At 38.4% G+C, this 21,993-nt stretch overlaps 1 protein-coding gene across 16 annotated transcripts in view; it reads right to left on the reverse strand.

The window, feature by feature from the left end:
• MYO6 (myosin VI) overlaps nucleotides 1-21,993 on the reverse strand; it is a 115,786-nt gene that overhangs the window by 7,720 nt on the left and 86,073 nt on the right. For 4 of the 16 annotated variants that reach the window (XM_084512349.1, XM_084512357.1, XM_084512348.1 and 1 more), the window contains 9 exons: nucleotides 20,587-20,747; nucleotides 18,794-18,823; nucleotides 17,510-17,539; nucleotides 16,226-16,255; nucleotides 14,942-14,971; nucleotides 13,658-13,687; nucleotides 13,190-13,228; nucleotides 3,289-3,392; nucleotides 2,259-2,390 (listed from right to left, as the gene is read on the reverse strand). In XM_084512349.1, the coding sequence (XP_084368475.1) occupies nucleotides 2,259-2,390; nucleotides 3,289-3,392; nucleotides 13,190-13,228; nucleotides 13,658-13,687; nucleotides 14,942-14,971; nucleotides 16,226-16,255; nucleotides 17,510-17,539; nucleotides 18,794-18,823; nucleotides 20,587-20,747 (586 nt within the window). The remainder of the gene's footprint in view (nucleotides 1-2,258; nucleotides 2,391-3,288; nucleotides 3,393-13,189; nucleotides 13,229-13,657; nucleotides 13,688-14,941; nucleotides 14,972-16,225; nucleotides 16,256-17,509; nucleotides 17,540-18,793; nucleotides 18,824-20,586; nucleotides 20,748-21,993) is intronic. The other 12 variants (XM_084512355.1, XM_084512354.1, XM_084512358.1 and 9 more) reach the window with 11 other exon arrangements.

The following is a 21,993-nucleotide window of genomic DNA, read 5'->3' on the forward strand; positions in this document are numbered from 1 at the left end:
TTGAAACTGATTATTTTACAATACCTGTTTCAAAACCTCAGTTGTACACATGCCAAGTACAGACTGCAAAAAGTGTCTTCATAATTATTGTAGTACTTTTAATTTTTCGTATTTGTTATCAAAAACATCTTTAATTCCCAGACCTCTACTAATATCAAAACTGCCTATTCTAATAATAGCACACAAACCTGTTTAAATCCTGTACTGCATGTATGACTTTAATCAAAGGATAACTCTAAAATCATATGACATAAGTGAAAAGATGGAAAGAGAAAACATCATCATTTGAAGCACACATCCACTGACACCTAGAAGAATTTTAGCTTACACATCTAAGAAATCAGAGTTCCTTCCCACTACCTTCTTGGATAATTACAGTACATAGATGTGAAATGCTCATATAGTATAATTATTTGCAATAAAAAGAATTAGTTCTGACGTTATCAAGAATACCTAAAGTTTCAGTGACTTTCTTATGAACTGCTATATTCTGACTTGTCTTCAGAAATATGAAGCCATATTTCAAGTTAAAAGAAAAAAAGCACTGAAAAATACTGGAGAGAATGCTGCAAATTTCTCATTTTAGCTAAATGTGATGAGAACATGAATATTCTAAGCTTTACTTGCAGAAATCCAAAGATTTTCTGCTCTTTAATATTTCCCATCAGCAATAAAATACATGAATATTTATTTTAGCTATTTAGCTCCAAACAAAATTTGTGAGCTCTAATTCAAAACAACTTACTACTTTGCAGAAATGCTTGAAATGCCTTTTCACGTTGTTTTATTCATAAGCTTTCTTAAGCACTGAAAGCAACATCACAAGGCATGGCCACAAGACCCCAGTCTTTGATGAGGTTTTTTCTAGGAGTCCAGATCTCCCCTGCCCATATATCTGAATGAAAGATGCCTGAAAAACTCAAATTCTCAGGTAATGCTCAAGCAATGCCTAACTCTGTAAATGAATCAATAGAAGGTAGACACCTTTGTATAACAACTGACACTGAGAAAAAGTAGAGCACCTGGGATCTACTTTTCCCATGTCCCCGGACTGTGCCCTAAGCCCAGGCTAATGGGATGTTGGTGGAAACATCCTGTCCCCATCTGCCCTTTCCTCTGCCTCTTCCCATTGCAGCCAGGACCAGAGGACAGGAAGTCTGAATCATTGTATCAGTTTGCTGTGATTCTGTTCATCTGGTAGACTCTTGTTTTATCAGATGATCACTGGACCAAACGAAACCACCACTACCAAATCTATATACCTCCAGAAACTGGGCACCTCATTTTCAGGTTTGGCAGTGGTAACACAGTAACTCCTACACCTTCTCATTGAATTTCAATGTCAGTCACTGATTTTCATTAGTGCATTGCTTTGGCAATAAGCACCCATCTGTGAAATCAGCTGAATAACTATCTAATATGAAAGCAGACACTCTGCAAAATTTGTAGTCCCATAATCAAAAATTGCAGTATCAACACTCATAGAATTCATAAAAGGAAAAAAGTAACCTGAAATATATAAGGCAACTTGAATGAGGAAATGATTAACTCTCTTTAAAAGCATCGGCATCTACATATCTATATCTTAAGAAAGGGTGAAAGCAAGAGAAACCACCCAAGGTTTTTTGTTTTGCCTGGACTCCAAATGTTTTTCCTAGCACCAAAAAACACATACACAGTTCTCCAGACTATTTGTGAGAACTGTTTTGAATCTCTATTCCAGTCTTACCGATAGTTCAGTGCAGACAATTACACCTAACAGTACTCTTGCAATATTTTAACTACAAAGGTCAGAACTAGTATGAACTATCTTAAAAATAAAGTCTCAGAAGTCTCAAAATGCAAACCAAGGCTTTATAAATGGAAAACAATTTTTCTTAGTCTTAAGCAGCATAGCAATAAACATTTAATAAAGATGTCTGTAAATGCACTACCAAATCAAGAACCAATTTTAATTTCTAACAAATTTTGGTATGGAATATGAATTGGTATGAGTATTGAAATGTTGTTGGTATATGAGTTGGTATGAAAAAAAAAAAGCTTTAGGAAGAGCTATTCAATATATCTATTATGAACATATTCTACTTTCTGCAAAATATTCGCCAGTTCCAATCTTTTCAAAATATTTACCTTATTAATATGAAAATTCTCTTGAAAAAACAATTGCCTTCAACATAACAACAAAATTTGTTCTAGAAATGTTTTCTCTGGAATACTTTCATCAAAATTAATATAAATATGAATTTCTCTCTCCTCACCATAGTCTGTGACTGATTTGGGAGCACGTTGTTCTGTTTCTGCATTGCGTTTCTTGTTCTTGGATTTCCAAGCATGATACACCTTTAGCCTTCTATGAAACTCTTCTCTGCAAGCCGCCAGCAGTTCGATATCTGTCTCAAAAATAAGAAAAGAAGGGAGGAGTGAGAAAATCAGAAGGATGATTTATGGTATGTCATTTATGTTTATGTTTTTCTGTATTGATAGGTACATCAAGTTGTTACATTAATACATTAAATTAGCAGGAAATTGAAATTTTGTAACCGAGCAGTTCTTTGAAGTTCTTTGAAGAAGGAGTTAAAAATAATGAAGTACTTTCAAAGACAACTAAAAGCTTATATATTTTCTGTTGATTTGGTATTTTGATTTGTTGTTCAGCAGTTGCACAAACCTCTGTTGTAATTCAACAGAACAATTGAACAGAAAGCAAAAATGCTTTTGGGGACCGTGTGCTTGTTTTTAAGGTGCAGACAAAAATCTTTCCCAATGAAACAATGCAAAGTCTTTCCCAATGTCTACAGCTTCTTCAGGAGGGAAGTGGAGGAGCAGGTGCTGATCTCCTCTCTGGTGACCAGTGATAGGACCCGAGGGAACAGCATGTAGCTGCATCAGGGAAGAATGGATGGGTTGGGTATTAGGAAAAGGTTCTTCACTGAGAGTGCAGTTGGGCACTGGGACAGGCTCTCCAGGGATACATCTCTCCAAACGTGGCACCGAGCCTGATGGAGTTAATTAAGCTAATTTGACTTAGATATACATGGTTCTTCCACTTTGAGATCCAAATTATTTGTCCACTTTATTAAACACACTTTAATTTTGCTGAATTTCACGATACTAAGAGACTGATTCCCAGGTTTCTTCATTAGACACATAAGAGGATCTGAACTGCATTAAGGATGAACACACGTTAGCACCATGTATTGGACCAACTATTTAGCTGAAACATATTGTTGCAGTCTTGTATATGTGGGCTTGACTTCTTTCTCTCAGAAATAAGAAAATAAAACTTACCACAAGATGTATTGATGGTGTCACGAAGCTCTGCATATTTCCATTTACTCAGATCATACTTCTTATTACCAGCAGCAGCTTTTGTAGCTTGAACTTGAGGACCTCTATAATTGTTCAAAAAATAATATATATTAAAATATATACATATTTCTTAAGGGACAGGTAAGGAATACGGATTTTTACAACAGGAGGAACAGGTATTACAATCAACACTGCAGCACACTTATCACAATGAAAATGAATAGCAGGACTGTCGTGGTTTAACCCGGCTGGCAGCTAAACACCACGCAGCCGTTCGCTCACCCTCCCCCCTCCCTCTCTGGGACGGGGGAGAGAAATGGAAAGTGAAGCTCGTGAGTTGAGATGAAGACAGTTTAATAAGACAGGAAAATAATAATAATAATAATAATAATAATAATAATACAATGATGATACTAGTACTACTACTAATAATATGTACAAACAAGTGATGCACAATGCAATTGCTCACCACCCGCTGACCGATGCCCAGCTTAACCCCGAGCAGTCCGGCCCCCTCCCCCCGGCTAGCCACCCCTATATATTGTTTAGCATGACGTCAGATGGTATGGAATACCCCTTTGGCTAGTTTGGGTCACCTGTCCTGGGTCTGTCCCCTCCCAGCTCTTACTGCACCCCCCCAGCCTGCCCGTTGGCAGGACAGAGCAAAGGCTGAGATGTCCTTGGCTTAGTATAAGCACTGCTCTGCAACAATTAAAGCATCGGGGTGTTATCAGCACTCTTCTCATTCTAAGCCAAAACACAGCATTCCACCAGCTACTAGGAAGAAAATTAATTCTGTGCTAACTGAAACCAGGACATCTATCCACCCCTTATTCCATACCATTTATGTCATGCTCAGGTTACACTCTTTTCCATACATTCTAATTAGTCACCTATAGTAATCATGGTAGTGATAACATACAGTATAATATACTATTTAACATGGTGCAATTCAGTTCATGGGCTATTCTCACCCAGTATTAAATCTCCTTGAGGTACACACCGGACCTCTCCGTTCTTTTGCATCACCCACCAAGTATATCCAGGTCCCTGAGCGAAAACAATTCCACGAATAGGTTTGCCTTTTCCTGAGGCAGGAGTAGCCCAGACTGTTTTACCCAGCATATTTTTTACATGCACTACAGGAACTTTATCCCCATCTACAGTACGTAACAGGTTTGATTGGGCAGGTCCAGCTCGGTTGGTAGATCCCCTAGTATTGACTAACCAGGTGGCCTTTGCCAAATGCGTATCCCAGTTTTTGAACGTCCCAGCGCCCATTGCTTTCAAGGTAGTCTTTAACAGGCCATTGTATCGTTCAACTTTCCCGGAGGCTGGTGCATGATAGGGGATGTGATACACCCATTCAATACCATGTTCTTTGGCCCAAGTGTCTATAAGGTTGTTTCGGAAGTGAGTCCCATTGTCTGATTCTATTCTTTCTGGGGTGCCATGTCGCCATAGGACTTGCTTTTCAAGGCCCAGGATGGTGTTCCGGGCGGTAGCATGAGGCACAGGATATGTTTCCAGCCATCCGGTGGTTGCTTCCACCATTGTAAGTACGTGGCGCTTGCCATTGCGAGTTTGAGGGAGTGTGATGTAATCAATCTGCCAGGCCTCTCCATATTTATATTTCAGCCATCGTCCTCCATACCAAAGAGGCTTTGACCGTTTGGCTTGCTTGATTGCAGCACATGTTTCACAGTCATGAATAACCTGTGCTATAGCGTCCATGGTCAAGTCCACCCCTCGATCACGAGCCCATCTGTATGTTGCATCTCTACCTTGATGGCCTGAGGTGTCATGGGCCCATCGGGCTATAAATAATTCACCTTTATGCTGCCAATCCAGGTCCACCTGAGCTACTTCAATCTTAGCAGCTTGATCCACCTGCTGGTTGTTTTGATGTTCTTCAGTAGCCCGATTCTTGGGCACATGAGCATCTACGTGGCGTACTTTCACAGCCAGGTTCTCTACCCGAGCAGCAATATCTTGCCACAATGCAGCAGCCCAGATAGGTTTGCCCCTACGCTGCCAGTTGTTTTGCTTCCATTGCTGTAACCATCCCCACAGGGCATTTGCTACCATCCATGAATCGGTGTAGAGATAGAGAACTGGCCATTTTTCTCGTTCAGCAATGTCTAAAGCCAGCTGAATGGCTTTCACTTCTGCAAACTGACTCGATTCACCTTCTCCCTCAGCAGCTTCTGCAACTCGTCGCGTAGGACTCCATACAGCAGCCTTCCATCTCCGATGCTTCCCCACAATACGACAGGACCCATCAGTGAACAGGGCATATTTCTTTTCATTCTCTGGCAACTGGTTGTACAGTGGGGCTTCTTCAGCACGACCCACCTCCTCCTCTGATGATATCCCAAAGTATTTGCCTTCTGGCCAGTCCATGATCACTTCCAATATTCCTGGGCGACTGGGGTTTCCTATTCGAGCCCGCTGAGTAATCAGTGCAACCCACTTGCTCCATGTAGCATCAGTTGCATGATGCGTAGAGGGGACCCTTCCCTTGAACATCCAGCCTAGTACCGGTAATCGGGGTGCTAGGAGGAGCTGCGCTTCAGTACCGACCACCTCCGAAGCAGATCGAACTCCTTCATATGCTGCCAATATCTCCTTTTCAGTTGGAGTATAGCGGGCCTCAGATCCTCTGTATCCCCGACTCCAAAACCCCAGAGGCCGACCTCGAGTTTCCCCAGGTTCTTTCTGCCAGAGGCTCCAGGTGGGGCCGTTCTCCCCGGCTGCAGTGTAGAGCACATTCTTTACATCTGGTCCTGTTCGAACTGGCCCAAGGGCTACTGCATGGACTATTTCCTGCTTGATTTGTTCAAAGGCTTGTCGTTGTTCAGGGCCCCATTCAAACTCATTCTTCTTACGAGTTACTTGGTAGAGTGGGTTTACAATCAGACTGTAATTTGGGATGTGCATTCTCCAAAACCCCACAACACCTAGGAAAGTCTGTGTTTCTTTTTTGTTAGTTGGTGGAGACATAGCTGTTATTTTGTTGATCACATCCATTGGGATTTGACGACGTCCATCTTGCCATTTTATTCCTAAAAACTGGATCTCCCGTGCAGGTCCTTTGACTTTATTTTGTTTTATGGCAAAACCGGCTTTCAGAAGGATTTGGACTATTTTCTTCCCTTTCTCGAAAACTTCCTCTGCTGTGTCACCCCACACAATAATGTCATCGATGTACTGCAGGTGTTCAGGAGCTTCCCCCTGCTCTAGTGCAGACTGGATCAGCCCATGGCAAATGGTAGGGCTGTGTTTCCACCCCTGGGGCAGCCTATTCCAAGTATATTGGACTCCCCTCCAAGTGAAGGCAAATTGTGGCCTGCACTCTGCTGCTAGAGGGATGGAGAAAAATGCATTAGCGATATCAATTGTGGCGTACCACTTGGCTGCCTTCGATTCAAGTTCGTACTGAAGTTCCAGCATGTCCGGCACTGCAGCACTCAGTGGTGGCGTGACTTCGTTCAGGCCGCGATAGTCCACTGTTAGTCTCCACTCGCCATTAGACTTTCGCACTGGCCATATGGGACTATTGAAAGGTGAATGAGTCTTGCTGATCACTCCTTGGCTCTCCAATTGACGAATTAGCTTATGGATGGGAATCAGGGAGTCTCGGTTGGTGCGATATTGCCGCCGGTGCACAGTTGTGGTAGCAATTGGCACTTGCTGTTCTTCGACCCTCAGCAACCCCACAACAGAGGGGTCCTCTGAGAGACCAGGCAAGGTAGATAATTGTTTAATGCCCTCTGTCTCTAAGGCAGCAATACCAAAAGCCCACCGGAACCCTTTTGGGTCCTTGCAGTATCCTCTTCTAAGATAGTCTATGCCAAGGATACATGGAGCATCCGGACCAGTCACAATGCGGTGCTTTTCCCACTCATTCCCAGTCAGACTCACTTCAGCCTCCAATACAGTCAACTGCTGAGATCCCCCTGTCACTCCACAAATATAGATGGGCTCTGGTCCTTTATAGCTCGATGGCATTATAGTACATTGTGCACCGGTGTCTACTAAAGCCTTATACTTCTGTGCGCGTGATGTGCCAGGCCATCGAATCCACACAGTCCAATAAACTCGATTGTCCCTTTCCTCCCCCTGGCTGGAGGCAGGGCCCCCCTAATCCTGGTCAGAATCTTCCTCGTTTCTGTGTTTGAAGGACTGTCTGCTGGAAGTTGGAGCAGCAAACTTTTCGGAGAATCCCTTTTTCCTGATTGTTTTCTTTTGCAACTCACGTACCCGTGCCTCTAGGGTCGCGGTAGATTTTCCATCCCACTTTCTCATGTCCTCTCCATGGTCTCGTAAGTAAAACCACAGGGTGGCACGGGGTGAGTACCCACCATATCGTCTTCCTTGTGTGGGTGAACGCCTACCCCTGACAGCTGAGACACTGCTTTGTACAGGTGCGAAGGAGAATAATCTCTCTTCAAGTTGGTGAACCTTTTCAGAAAGTTTCTCCCAAGTGTTCTCCTTTGGTCGGTGGGCACTGGTTGGTTCAGGTGGGGAGGACAATAGATTCTCTTCAAGTTGGTGAACCTTTTCAGAAAGTTTCTCCACAGCTGAGACGCAGGCCTGTAAGGAAGAGGAGAGACTTTCTTCGTACTGCCGGAGTTGTTTAGCCACTTCACCTACTGTGGGTTCCTCATCCTCTTTCCAGGCCATTATTGCCAATGAGCTGGCATATGATGATGGTGCACTCCGTACAAATTTCCGCCACATGGGTCGTGTACACTTGACTTCATCTGGATCTGTGGATGTTTGTTTGAGGTCTGGATCCTCATAAATCACTTCCCGTATGGCTAATTCCCTCAGGTACTGGATTCCCTTCTCCATAGTGGTCCACTTGCCTGGTAGACATAAAATATCTTCCTTGAAGGGATACCTTTCCCTCACAGCTGAGAGGAGACGCCTCCAGAGGCTGGTGGGTCGTGCTCCATCTGCAATTGCTTTGTCAATGCCGGCGTCTCGAGCAAGGGATCCCAGCCGCTTGGCTTCCCTGCCGTCTAATTCCACACAATTGGCTCCAGAGTCCCAGCACCGGAGCAGCCAGGTGACAAGCTGCTCACCTATACAGCGACCAAAATCTTTTCGCACATCTCGTAGCTCGCGCTCGTTTAGGCTTCGGGTAGTTACTGTTGCTCTTTCGGCATCCTCATCTTCCTCCTCCTGAATCCTTGACGGCCCAGCGTCGTCATCATCTTCGTCATCTCTATACTTAGTTTTGGCAGAAGCCTTACCTGGATTGGCAGAAGACTCTCTGCGTTCTAAACGACTTGAATTTCTATACCATATTTTCACCTTCTCTACAGGGGCAGCTTGCACTGCTACTGCTCCTTTCTCTGACTTTGTTACAGGGTCTGCCACAGGGGTTGGAATGCCCTCTGCAGGGTCAACTTGCACTGCTACAGCTCGTTTCTCTGACACGGCCACAGGAGCTGGAGCGGCTACAGGAGCTGGAGTTGGAGCTGGAGCAGTTGCAGGAGCTGGGACTGGAGCAGCTGCAGAATCCACCGTAGGGGTCACAGTGGCCGTTGGATCTGTCACAGGGTTTGGAGTGGCCGCAGGGTCTGTCACTAAGTCGACAGCAGTATCAATGGCAGCTCGATAGGCATGAGCCAGGCCCCAGCACGTTACAATGATTTGTGTTACTTTGGAACTGCCAGAATCATTACACCTTTTTTTCAAGCATTCTGCCAGTTTTTGAGGATTTTGCCATTGTTCAGGGGTGAATTTCCAACACACTGGGGGTGCCAACTGCTCTAGATGCCTGCCCATATCCACCCATACTCCCTGCCACCCACAACTATACTGCCTCCGGGCAGATCTCCGGATGAGCTTCATAAGTAGTTGTTTAACTTTAAGCAGAACCTGAAGTGCATTCAGGAGGCAGAACAACAGGACTATGCTGGTCTGAGTATCCCAAGGATATTCAATATCTTGGAGAGCTATTGTAATAAACTCGGAGGATAAGAGGGTGGTGAAGGAGGAAGGGAGAGTGATCAAGGAGGGTACAGGGGTGGTGAAGGAGAAAGGGAGAGTGATCAAGTAAGAAAAATTATCTTCCCCTTTCCCCTCCACAGATTGACTCCCTAATGAAAAAAGGCAACAGATACAATTGCTAATAGTTTCCAAAATACAGTTTCCAAAGTATAGAATCGAAGATGTTACTGAGTACAAATACCAGGTTAGAGTCATGGCCAGATATTTCATCATCTCATAAGCCATTGATACAACACACAGTACCATAATGGTCTGAAACCAGGGCCCGGAGAGGATAAACAACATGACAGAGAGCACATACGGAAAATAACGTGCTATAATACTCAATTTGGAAAACAGGCGCAGCACAGTTGAGATTAAAGCAATCAGCATTATGACAAGTGACTATTAAGCAGGTCTAATACTTATACCAATTTTAGTTTAACACACTCTGGTCAGATCTGCCGTTATCTCAACCTTTCGAGCCCCACGTTGGGCGCCAAAAAGACTGTCGTGGTTTAACCCGGCTGGCAGCTAAACACCACGCAGCCGTTCGCTCACCCTCCCCCCTCCCTCTCTGGGACGGGGGAGAGAAATGGAAAGTGAAGCTCGTGAGTTGAGATGAAGACAGTTTAATAAGACAGGAAAATAATAATAATAATAATAATAATAATAATAATACAATGATGATACTAGTACTACTACTAATAATATGTACAAACAAGTGATGCACAATGCAATTGCTCACCACCCGCTGACCGATGCCCAGCTTAACCCCGAGCAGTCCGGCCCCCTCCCCCCGGCTAGCCACCCCTATATATTGTTTAGCATGACGTCAGATGGTATGGAATACCCCTTTGGCTAGTTTGGGTCACCTGTCCTGGGTCTGTCCCCTCCCAGCTCTTACTGCACCCCCCCAGCCTGCCCGTTGGCAGGACAGAGCAAAGGCTGAGATGTCCTTGGCTTAGTATAAGCACTGCTCTGCAACAATTAAAGCATCGGGGTGTTATCAGCACTCTTCTCATTCTAAGCCAAAACACAGCATTCCACCAGCTACTAGGAAGAAAATTAATTCTGTGCTAACTGAAACCAGGACACAGGACTGAATTCAAAAGCAAAATAACAAATTACTTCAAGATGCTCCCATGATTAAGAAAAAAAATAGGAAAGCATCTTTTAGGTCCAAAATCTTTCTAAACGAATAATCTGATGGGCTGCTTAAAGGTAAAAAGGAATCACCATGGAATATTGAGTGCTTATGTGTGAAGACACATACTCAATGTCTCTGTGTGTACCCCACTCCAGTTTTTTCTTGGTACTAGTCAATATGCAGAACACAGAGTGGCCATACACATTTTCAATTCCATTAGAAAAACAGACAAGAAGGGAAAATATTTCTGAAGGGAGAAAAGGAAAATATTTCTGAAGGGAGAAAAGGTTTCTTCTGCTATTTAAAAGATGAACAAAATCTTTTTTTCAACACTAGAGAAAACATTCCATGCTTCTGACAGAAGTCTAATTTGAGAGAAGAAAGCAATCTAACTCTACATTAATTTTATAGCGGCTATCTGAGAACAGCAATAGCTAGTCTGGAGAGAGGAAAAAAGTCATTATTACGGTAGATAACAAGGAACAAAAATCACTCTTAGAAGTGAAGAACAAAAATCACACTGACCAGTACTAAAAGACCTAACCAGAAACAGTTCTTTTCAAAGGCAAAAGGCTTTTATCATGTAAGTAGTGTGCAATGAAGTCAACAGCACATGAGAAACTATTACTAAAATCTCCAATTTCTTTAACAGTACGAATAAGTTGTTAGATTATATATTTTCCTTTTTTAGTTAAGAAGATATAAATATATTTTCTATGAAAGTTTTCTCTGTATAGATGCAGCATTTCTGAAAGCAGCGATAAAAATAAATTGCATTTGTTAAATTTGATAGAATAAAAACAATCTGTTTAGCCAAATGTTCTTAATAGCAACGGCACCATCTCTTCCAGTGTAATTAAAACTACAGGATCTTACTGTTTATTGCAGCCTCAGTTTAATTATTCTTCCTCATGTTACTAATTTGAGTAAACACACAGCTTCCAGTTATGGTACATGAGAAGTCTGACTGAAAAATTACCTCTGCCTTTTGATCAGTACTAAGGGAAAGTAACTCTTCATCACCCTCAGCATTATTCATGGTAAGTATAAAATATATATATATATATATCATGAAATGGAGAATTCAATTCAAAATATTCATTTTAACATTGTTATCAATAGAATGCCAGTAGGACATTAAAGGATTGCTACTAAATGTAATTTCCGCTATCTGGTATCTAACCTTGCTGAACTTTTGACAAATCCAGAGGATTTTCCTTATTTAGCAACACCACCTACCACTCTAAGAGTTCGCTACATAATTTAGAGCAGCAAAACGAGGCCATAAGACCTCTGGTTAAAGTAGTAATCTTTAAGAATGCTAATCCAATTGAACGGCTTAGCTTTTCCATTACAGTGCTACTCTGAGGAGTATCATCCTTGACAGTCACTCTTCACCACTCAATTTGGCAATGCTCTGCATCATAAACAGTATTTTCAGACTTAATTAAAAAAAAACAAAAAAAAAAAACAAAACAAACAAACAAAAAAAAAACAACAACAAACCAACCAATAAGGTCTCAAGTTGAAAGTTTCAAGTATATGAATAGTGAAAAAAAAATTGTCAAACACGCATGTAGAAAGAAGTACCGCATTTTAAATTCAACCATAACAACTTCTGATTTTAGTCAAAGTTTTGTGGGTTTTGCGTATTAAGACTTGGCCATTGTCATTGGAACTTTGTCAATATACGTAGTATAATCTGGCCATCTAGATTCACAGACTAACAATTATAAGCAGCATTGTTTACTTCTATTTTTAAAATACCTTTGCAAGTAACAAATTTAGGCAACAGGTGTGTTCACAATTATCAACACTGTAACCAGACATCAATCATGTAACACCAGCCATGTTCAGACTACACAGCAGAGTGCTGTATTTTACAAGATTCACTTTTAAAAACTTCAAACAGTTTAACTTCTGATGTTAAACTTCAGACAATGAATGTCAAGATGTTGTCTTTGTCTTCAGGTGACACCCAAACACCTAATCACTCACGGGTATGGAGGACACTATAACCATTTCTTTCAACAGAGAATATATTCTAACACAAACAACTATGAGACTGTTACAGTAGAATTGTATTCAGATCTAACCCTGCTTCTCCCTTATTTCTGCATTGTACACAAAATCTTTCATTATTTCACACAAACAATCTCAGAAGAAAATTTTGTTTACATGCCTTGAGTTGTTTTTTTATATGCTTTTAAACAAAGCAATTTTCAAAACTTTTTATTTGAATGGAAACAGTGAATGAAAAGTGAAATATATCCTTATTAATTAGTTATATTAACATAAATTATTTAAATTTTGACATATTTTAAAATTTTAACATAAATTATTTAAATCTTGAATTTATAGAAATTCTTCTTCCACAGATGTGGAGCCCCACTTTTCATCATAAGAATGGTGAAAAGAGAAGAAACCTCAAAGAATGTTATCTATCAAAATTACATAAAATACCAACGAGAGAAACTGTTCTTACTGGTATTTATGTAATTAATTAAAATAGCAAAAAAATATTTACTGTAAAATCAGATGATGACTGGTAATGAAAAAGGTGTTGAAAAAGGAAATTTATCTGAAAGAGATCATTTACTTATTTGCTTAGCACTTAAAAAACAAAGCCCCCCCCCCCCCTCCCCCGCCGTTTTTTCCCCAACCAATTTCATGTGTGATTTCTTTACAGGAAATGATTGATTCCTTCAATATTGTTGTCTCACCTACCTAGACAATATTTCTGACATTTCATTGATCATTTGTTCCCTATAAAAAAAATTGGTATGTAAGCATAAAGCAAATACATTAAAATAAAAACAGCCTTTCTAACTGTGATAGTCTCTTGCCAATCAAGTACAAATTAAAGTACAGAAAATAAACAGCTACTGATTTTTTAAAAGTATCCATCCCAATATGTATATCAACATGATTCTTTGTTAAGACTATCATATAATCATATAAGGCAGTGAAAAATTGATGGTATGTGAAAAATTTTACAGTAATTATAACCATCTTTAAATAGATATTATTAGATATATTAGGATATTAATTTATGAGACATAAGGGTATATTATAAATTGATTTCTCATTTACAGATGGGGTATTAGTAAATAAGAGGATAGAATAAATTTCCTTTGAACTGATTAATATTACATCTTTTCTATTAGAGTACTCAAATAGAAAAAAGTGTCGTACTCAGTCATTCGAGGGCTTGTTCCATTGGCTCTGTAAACAGAAGATATTTATGTTAGGTAAACTGTTTCCTTAGTTATCTTTCTAATAATCTGAAGCAGGAAAAGGTGGGTCATATTAACATTTCTTCCTCTACAGTAATTTGTTATCTCCTTTTTTTTTAAAACTACAGTTTTAAGAAGTTAAGTTAATTCAGAAAAAAATACAAGTGAAATCTTGAAAACTTTCCTATTTTTCCATTAAAAAATCCTTCCAAATCAAAGATTTAGAGACATGTTACTGATATGTTTTACGCTTGGATAAGCCCATCACAAGAAATAACAACAGTCCTTATTCATTTAGCTTCTCTAGGAACAGGACAGATAGCTTCTTTATGCAAGCAGTTAAAAGACACTGCATCTAAATGCCATAGTGAAGACACACATATATCCCTACAAAAGCGCCAGTATCAAATATGCTACAAATTAGAACTTGGATTGTTCTTACAAGGCTAAGAAGAAATCTCATTTGGGCAGAAAAGTCTCTACTATTTTCTTCTAGATTTCAGACCATTCTGTACTTTCTAATCATTCAGAAGAGTCTTCATTCTCCAACCAGTACGCAGCAGAGAGAAACTTGCAGTTATACCTATCAGGGTGGTCACCATCCATTTCTGGACTTCACAAGGAAAAGACCAGGACCAACTGTGAGCAGCAGGAAACACCGAGTTTCGCTAACATAGGAAAGTTATTGATTTCTCTGATCCCGTCTTGTCTAATCTCTCCCTTCATCCATCTTTGAGGGAAATTTGCCAGGTGACGCTACACGACTTTGGGTTTACCTTCAAAGTACTATATTGCACCAAAATACAAACAGGGAAAGCAAGAAGATATCCAGAATACTGTCTGTGAAGCAATTAATTTGGACATTCAATTGAGCATATTAAAATCACATCTGAGCCAATACAATAGCAATTGTATAAAAACTGAGGACAAAAACACAGTAATCGGAGTTGAAGTGTCCTATATGTGTATCAACATGATTCTTTGTTAAGACTATCATATAATCATATAAGGCAGTGAAAAATTGATGGTATGTGAAAAATTTTACAGTAATTATAACCATCTTTAAATAGATATTATTAGATATATTAGGATATTAATTTATGAGACATAAGGGTATATTATAAATTGATTTCTCATTTACAGATGGGGTATTAGTAAATAAGAGGATAGAATAAATTTCCTTTGAACTGATTAATATTACATCTTTTCTATTAGAGTACTCAAATAGAAAAAAGTGTCGTACTCAGTCATTCGAGGGCTTGTTCCATTGGCTCTGTAAACAGAAGATATTTATGTTAGGTAAACTGTTTCCTTAGTTATCTTTCTAATAATCTGAAGCAGGAAAAGGTGGGTCATATTAACATTTCTTCCTCTACAGTAATTTGTTATCTCCTTTTTTTTTAAAACTACAGTTTTAAGAAGTTAAGTTAATTCAGAAAAAAATACAAGTGAAATCTTGAAAACTTTCCTATTTTTCCATTAAAAAATCCTTCCAAATCAAAGATTTAGAGACATGTTACTGATATGTTTTACGCTTGGATAAGCCCATCACAAGAAATAACAACAGTCCTTATTCATTTAGCTTCTCTAGGAACAGGACAGATAGCTTCTTTATGCAAGCAGTTAAAAGACACTGCATCTAAATGCCATAGTGAAGACACACATATATCCCTACAAAAGCGCCAGTATCAAATATGCTACAAATTAGAACTTGGATTGTTCTTACAAGGCTAAGAAGAAATCTCATTTGGGCAGAAAAGTCTCTACTATTTTCTTCTAGATTTCAGACCATTCTGTACTTTCTAATCATTCAGAAGAGTCTTCATTCTCCAACCAGTACGCAGCAGAGAGAAACTTGCAGTTATACCTATCAGGGTGGTCACCATCCATTTCTGGACTTCACAAGGAAAAGACCAGGACCAACTGTGAGCAGCAGGAAACACCGAGTTTCGCTAACATAGGAAAGTTATTGATTTCTCTGATCCCGTCTTGTCTAATCTCTCCCTTCATCCATCTTTGAGGGAAATTTGCCAGGTGACGCTACACGACTTTGGGTTTACCTTCAAAGTACTATATTGCACCAAAATACAAACAGGGAAAGCAAGAAGATATCCAGAATACTGTCTGTGAAGCAATTAATTTGGACATTCAATTGAGCATATTAAAATCACATCTGAGCCAATACAATAGCAATTGTATAAAAACTGAGGACAAAAACACAGTAATCGGAGTTGAAGTGTCCTATATGTGTATCAACATGATTCTTTGTTAAGACTATCATATAATCATATAAGGCAGTGAAAAATTGATGGTATGTGAAAAATTTTACAGTAATTATAACCATCTTTAAATAGATATTATTAGATATATTAGGATATTAATTTATGAGACATAAGGGTATATTATAAATTGATTTCTCATTTACAGATGGGGTATTAGTAAATAAGAGGATAGAATAAATTTCCTTTGAACTGATTAATATTACATCTTTTCTATTAGAGTACTCAAATAGAAAAAAGTGTCGTACTCAGTCATTCGAGGGCTTGTTCCATTGGCTCTGTAAACAGAAGATATTTATGTTAGGTAAACTGTTTCCTTAGTTATCTTTCTAATAATCTGAAGCAGGAAAAGGTGGGTCATATTAACATTTCTTCCTCTACAGTAATTTGTTATCTCCTTTTTTTTTAAAACTACAGTTTTAAGAAGTTAAGTTAATTCAGAAAAAAATACAAGTGAAATCTTGAAAACTTTCCTATTTTTCCATTAAAAAATCCTTCCAAATCAAAGATTTAGAGACATGTTACTGATATGTTTTACGCTTGGATAAGCCCATCACAAGAAATAACAACAGTCCTTATTCATTTAGCTTCTCTAGGAACAGGACAGATAGCTTCTTTATGCAAGCAGTTAAAAGACACTGCATCTAAATGCCATAGTGAAGACACACATATATCCCTACAAAAGCGCCAGTATCAAATATGCTACAAATTAGAACTTGGATTGTTCTTACAAGGCTAAGAAGAAATCTCATTTGGGCAGAAAAGTCTCTACTATTTTCTTCTAGATTTCAGACCATTCTGTACTTTCTAATCATTCAGAAGAGTCTTCATTCTCCAACCAGTACGCAGCAGAGAGAAACTTGCAGTTATACCTATCAGGGTGGTCACCATCCATTTCTGGACTTCACAAGGAAAAGACCAGGACCAACTGTGAGCAGCAGGAAACACCGAGTTTCGCTAACATAGGAAAGTTATTGATTTCTCTGATCCCGTCTTGTCTAATCTCTCCCTTCATCCATCTTTGAGGGAAATTTGCCAGGTGACGCTACACGACTTTGGGTTTACCTTCAAAGTACTATATTGCACCAAAATACAAACAGGGAAAGCAAGAAGATATCCAGAATACTGTCTGTGAAGCAATTAATTTGGACATTCAATTGAGCATATTAAAATCACATCTGAGCCAATACAATAGCAATTGTATAAAAACTGAGGACAAAAACACAGTAATCGGAGTTGAAGTGTCCTATATGTGTATCAACATGATTCTTTGTTAAGACTATCATATAATCATATAAGGCAGTGAAAAATTGATGGTATGTGAAAAATTTTACAGTAATTATAACCATCTTTAAATAGATATTATTAGATATATTAGGATATTAATTTATGAGACATAAGGGTATATTATAAATTGATTTCTCATTTACAGATGGGGTATTAGTAAATAAGAGGATAGAATAAATTTCCTTTGAACTGATTAATATTACATCTTTTCTATTAGAGTACTCAAATAGAAAAAAGTGTCGTACTCAGTCATTCGAGGGCTTGTTCCATTGGCTCTGTAAACAGAAGATATTTATGTTAGGTAAACTGTTTCCTTAGTTATCTTTCTAATAATCTGAAGCAGGAAAAGGTGGGTCATATTAACATTTCTTCCTCTACAGTAATTTGTTATCTCCTTTTTTTTTAAAACTACAGTTTTAAGAAGTTAAGTTAATTCAGAAAAAAATACAAGTGAAATCTTGAAAACTTTCCTATTTTTCCATTAAAAAATCCTTCCAAATCAAAGATTTAGAGACATGTTACTGATATGTTTTACGCTTGGATAAGCCCATCACAAGAAATAACAACAGTCCTTATTCATTTAGCTTCTCTAGGAACAGGACAGATAGCTTCTTTATGCAAGCAGTTAAAAGACACTGCATCTAAATGCCATAGTGAAGACACACATATATCCCTACAAAAGCGCCAGTATCAAATATGCTACAAATTAGAACTTGGATTGTTCTTACAAGGCTAAGAAGAAATCTCATTTGGGCAGAAAAGTCTCTACTATTTTCTTCTAGATTTCAGACCATTCTGTACTTTCTAATCATTCAGAAGAGTCTTCATTCTCCAACCAGTACGCAGCAGAGAGAAACTTGCAGTTATACCTATCAGGGTGGTCACCATCCATTTCTGGACTTCACAAGGAAAAGACCAGGACCAACTGTGAGCAGCAGGAAACACCGAGTTTCGCTAACATAGGAAAGTTATTGATTTCTCTGATCCCGTCTTGTCTAATCTCTCCCTTCATCCATCTTTGAGGGAAATTTGCCAGGTGACGCTACACGACTTTGGGTTTACCTTCAAAGTACTATATTGCACCAAAATACAAACAGGGAAAGCAAGAAGATATCCAGAATACTGTCTGTGAAGCAATTAATTTGGACATTCAATTGAGCATATTAAAATCACATCTGAGCCAATACAATAGCAATTGTATAAAAACTGAGGACAAAAACACAGTAATCGGAGTTGAAGTGTCCTATATGTGTATCAACATGATTCTTTGTTAAGACTATCATATAATCATATAAGGCAGTGAAAAATTGATGGTATGTGAAAAATTTTACAGTAATTATAACCATCTTTAAATAGATATTATTAGATATATTAGGATATTAATTTATGAGACATAAGGGTATATTATAAATTGATTTCTCATTTACAGATGGGGTATTAGTAAATAAGAGGATAGAATAAATTTCCTTTGAACTGATTAATATTACATTTTTTCTATTAGAGTACTCAAATAGAAAAAAGTGTCGTACTCAGTCATTCGAGGGCTTGTTCCATTGGCTCTGTAAACAGAAGATATTTATGTTAGGTAAACTATTTCCTTAGTTATCTTTCTAATAATCTGAAGCAGGAAAAGGTGGGTCATATTAACATTTCTTCCTCTACAATAATTTGTTATCTCCTTTTTTTTAAACTACAGTTTTAAGAAGTTAAGTTAATTCAGAAAAAAATACAAGTGAAATCTTGAAAACTTTCCTTTTACACAGTAATCGGAGTTGAAGTGTCTATAGATTAATATTGTACATGACAAAAGAAGTTACCTAGCTATGGCACGCAGGCACAGAGCTACTAAAAGTATATGAAATCAGAATAGTAAAGAGAACACATCTGGGAGCTTCAAGTTCCACAGAAACACTTGAGATTTTCCTACACAATCTTCTTTCAACAACAAGTATCTAATGAATACTCACATCACTAGGCCAGTGACATGATCATGTCCTACATATAATTTGACCAGTAAGTACTACTTTTATTGGACATTTATGCCAAATTCTCACCATAACATATCCTAATACTGCTGTGTTCTTGATAAAGAAAAAGAAAGCCAATCCTGGTTAATGTACAGATCCTTTAGAAAGTACCCTGACTGGGTACCAAAGCTTTGCTAAGTATTGTCTCTGTCTTGTTCTTATCTGAACTGGGTAATCTGAAATTAGAACTGTTCCTAGTAAAAGAAAGAAAAAAACACCTATTTTTAATGAACTGGTAATTGCTGAGATGTCACTCAAATATATCTTTTTATGTTAGCTCTTTTGGAGAACTACATAGAAAGTATCTTTAAGATGTGCTTTCTAGGGAAGAAACAAATCCACACAGAAAATACACCAACTATGTGAACATTCACTGGCTATAAAATTTCTTTAGAGGAGAAGAGAGCTCCTGCTTTGCAGGCAGTGTGGATCTGTACAGCAAAAGCAGGCACTTCTACAAAACAAAAAATTCAAAGAAAACAAAAGTTTAAGACATTTGATTTTCAAACCCGTCTGTGTTAAATACATTAATTCTGTGGCAATGAATGTACGGACTCCGATGCAAGTTACAAGTGAAGCAAAAAACCTTCTCTTATCTCTATTTCTGCTCTTTTATACCCATCCCAGTATAGCACAATACCATGGCAACTTCCTAGCGACAGAATACAGTCTACCTGCACTTTGTTACTCCCTCCCTGCCCAAGGTTAAGCAATCACATGGTAGGACTTATATTACAAAAACAACATCTCGGTGCTTTCCCAAGTTCTTCCTAAGGTTCTTTCCCAAGTTCTTCCTTCTGCCAACCAAAGCAATAAGCCTTTGGTGGCTATCCAAGTTTGTGTACACTTATGGTACTGGCCCCACATAATTCATTCTAAAAAAAAATTACCAGTCAGGACACAGAAAGAACTTATTTCTGCCTTCAAAAAGAGGTCTTCTTTTTCAAACAAAACAAAGCAAAATAAAATACACGAATTCATAATACAATATTGGAACCATAAAGTATATAAAAAAGGGTACATTTTATTACTACTTACCACTGAAGAAATTCCATTCCCTACTTTAAGCCAGTGATGATAAAAATCATAACTTAAAATGGTTGCCATCCTTGCCAGAACTCAGACAAGAGAACTGCAGTCATATTCATAAACACCTACTAAATTACTGATGTAGCAAGACATAAAATGAAGATACTATTTAATTAATAGAAAAATACATAAAACAAACAAGAGTTTAGTTTTCACAAAGGGGTGAGAGAAACAAAAGAGAGAAATTTAAGCTTTTAAGTCCGTACCTGGACAATCCTACATCAAGCTTTGTCTCTTCAGTGCTGAGTTCTGCTCCAGTCTGGGCAATTCTCATTGCAAGTTCACGATCACGACGTTCCTGTTCAAGAACTGCCTGGTGCTGGGTTTCCTCTTCTCGTTCTCTAGCTAGCTGAGCCTCAATTTCAGCCTGTATCATAAAAATATGTGTAAAAAAATGCATTTAGCTTTAATCTATAAAAAAAAAATAGTACATAAGCAAAAATTAGCAAAAAATACACAAATATATTTATAGCTTTTTAAAATCTATTTTATTATGAAATATAGACTTAAAGTTTGTCTAACTTCATTAAAACTCTGATGACACAGAGCAATATGATTATTCTCCACAACACTAACACAATACTCCCCTGATATTCTGCACTTAGCATTACAAGATTTTACAAAAGGCACTGCTTTGTACTTAGCTTTGTTGTGTATTTTGAAAGGGGATGGAGATGAACACTGAAATCTTCTGTGAACCTGATCTGGGTTTGAATTTAAATACATTTCAAAATTTCTACTTACCGCAACGGAAAAATAATCCAAATATAATGCCTCTGCAGAACAAAGCTGCAATTCCAGCTTACCATCATTATTTAACAACGAGACTTGCAAACATAGTAAGTAAAATGCGACCATTCAGTTCAAACTTCTGAAAGTCATACATGCAAACTCTTAGCAGTACCCTTCTTGGTGTCCAAAAGCCAACACTGGAGACAAAGTCACTTCCCACTCATCATCATGAATTTGCACCAGAGTGCAACACCAGTGACTTTTCCCTATGAATACCATTGCAGATTATCTGACAGGGACCATCGCCAGAAAAATAGATAACAAATAATTAACTACATAGAAGAAAAAAGTGCCCTACTGGATTACGTATCTTGCCTTGTATCCAAATGCAGCAAGTGTTTTTAAGTGAAAGTGTAAATTACATTCTGCACTGCAGATGTTCACATCCCAGAAACACAAATAAATACTATCTCTAGAGTTGCTCCCAGTCCTGGTAGACTACATTTTAAAACCTTCTGGCAAGCGTCCAGTTCACTTCCTGAGTGGACACTATTTAATATATTTAAACTGTCCCTGAATGGAAACTTTTCCTACCAGCTTCTCCCAGAACACTAGGCACACCTGCAATGGTGGTCTCCAAGCAATGATTCAGAGACTAGTCAAAGAGCAGCTTACTCTTTTTACATTTAACTTCTGTAAGCCAGAATTGCTTACTACTCTAGTACAAGTGATAGACAACAACACTGGAAAGATCCATTTTTCATCAGTTAGGCTCTCATCTTGGCATTAGTGTCAGGTGCTTGCTTATCATTAAAAATGGTGAGGTGATAGAAAAGGGCATGCAGAAACAATGAGGAAAATCAGTGTTAGACTAACTCTAA

This window comes from Aythya ferina (assembly GCF_964211825.1).
Source record: "Aythya ferina genome assembly, chromosome: 3".
Taxonomy (NCBI): domain Eukaryota; kingdom Metazoa; phylum Chordata; class Aves; order Anseriformes; family Anatidae; genus Aythya; species Aythya ferina.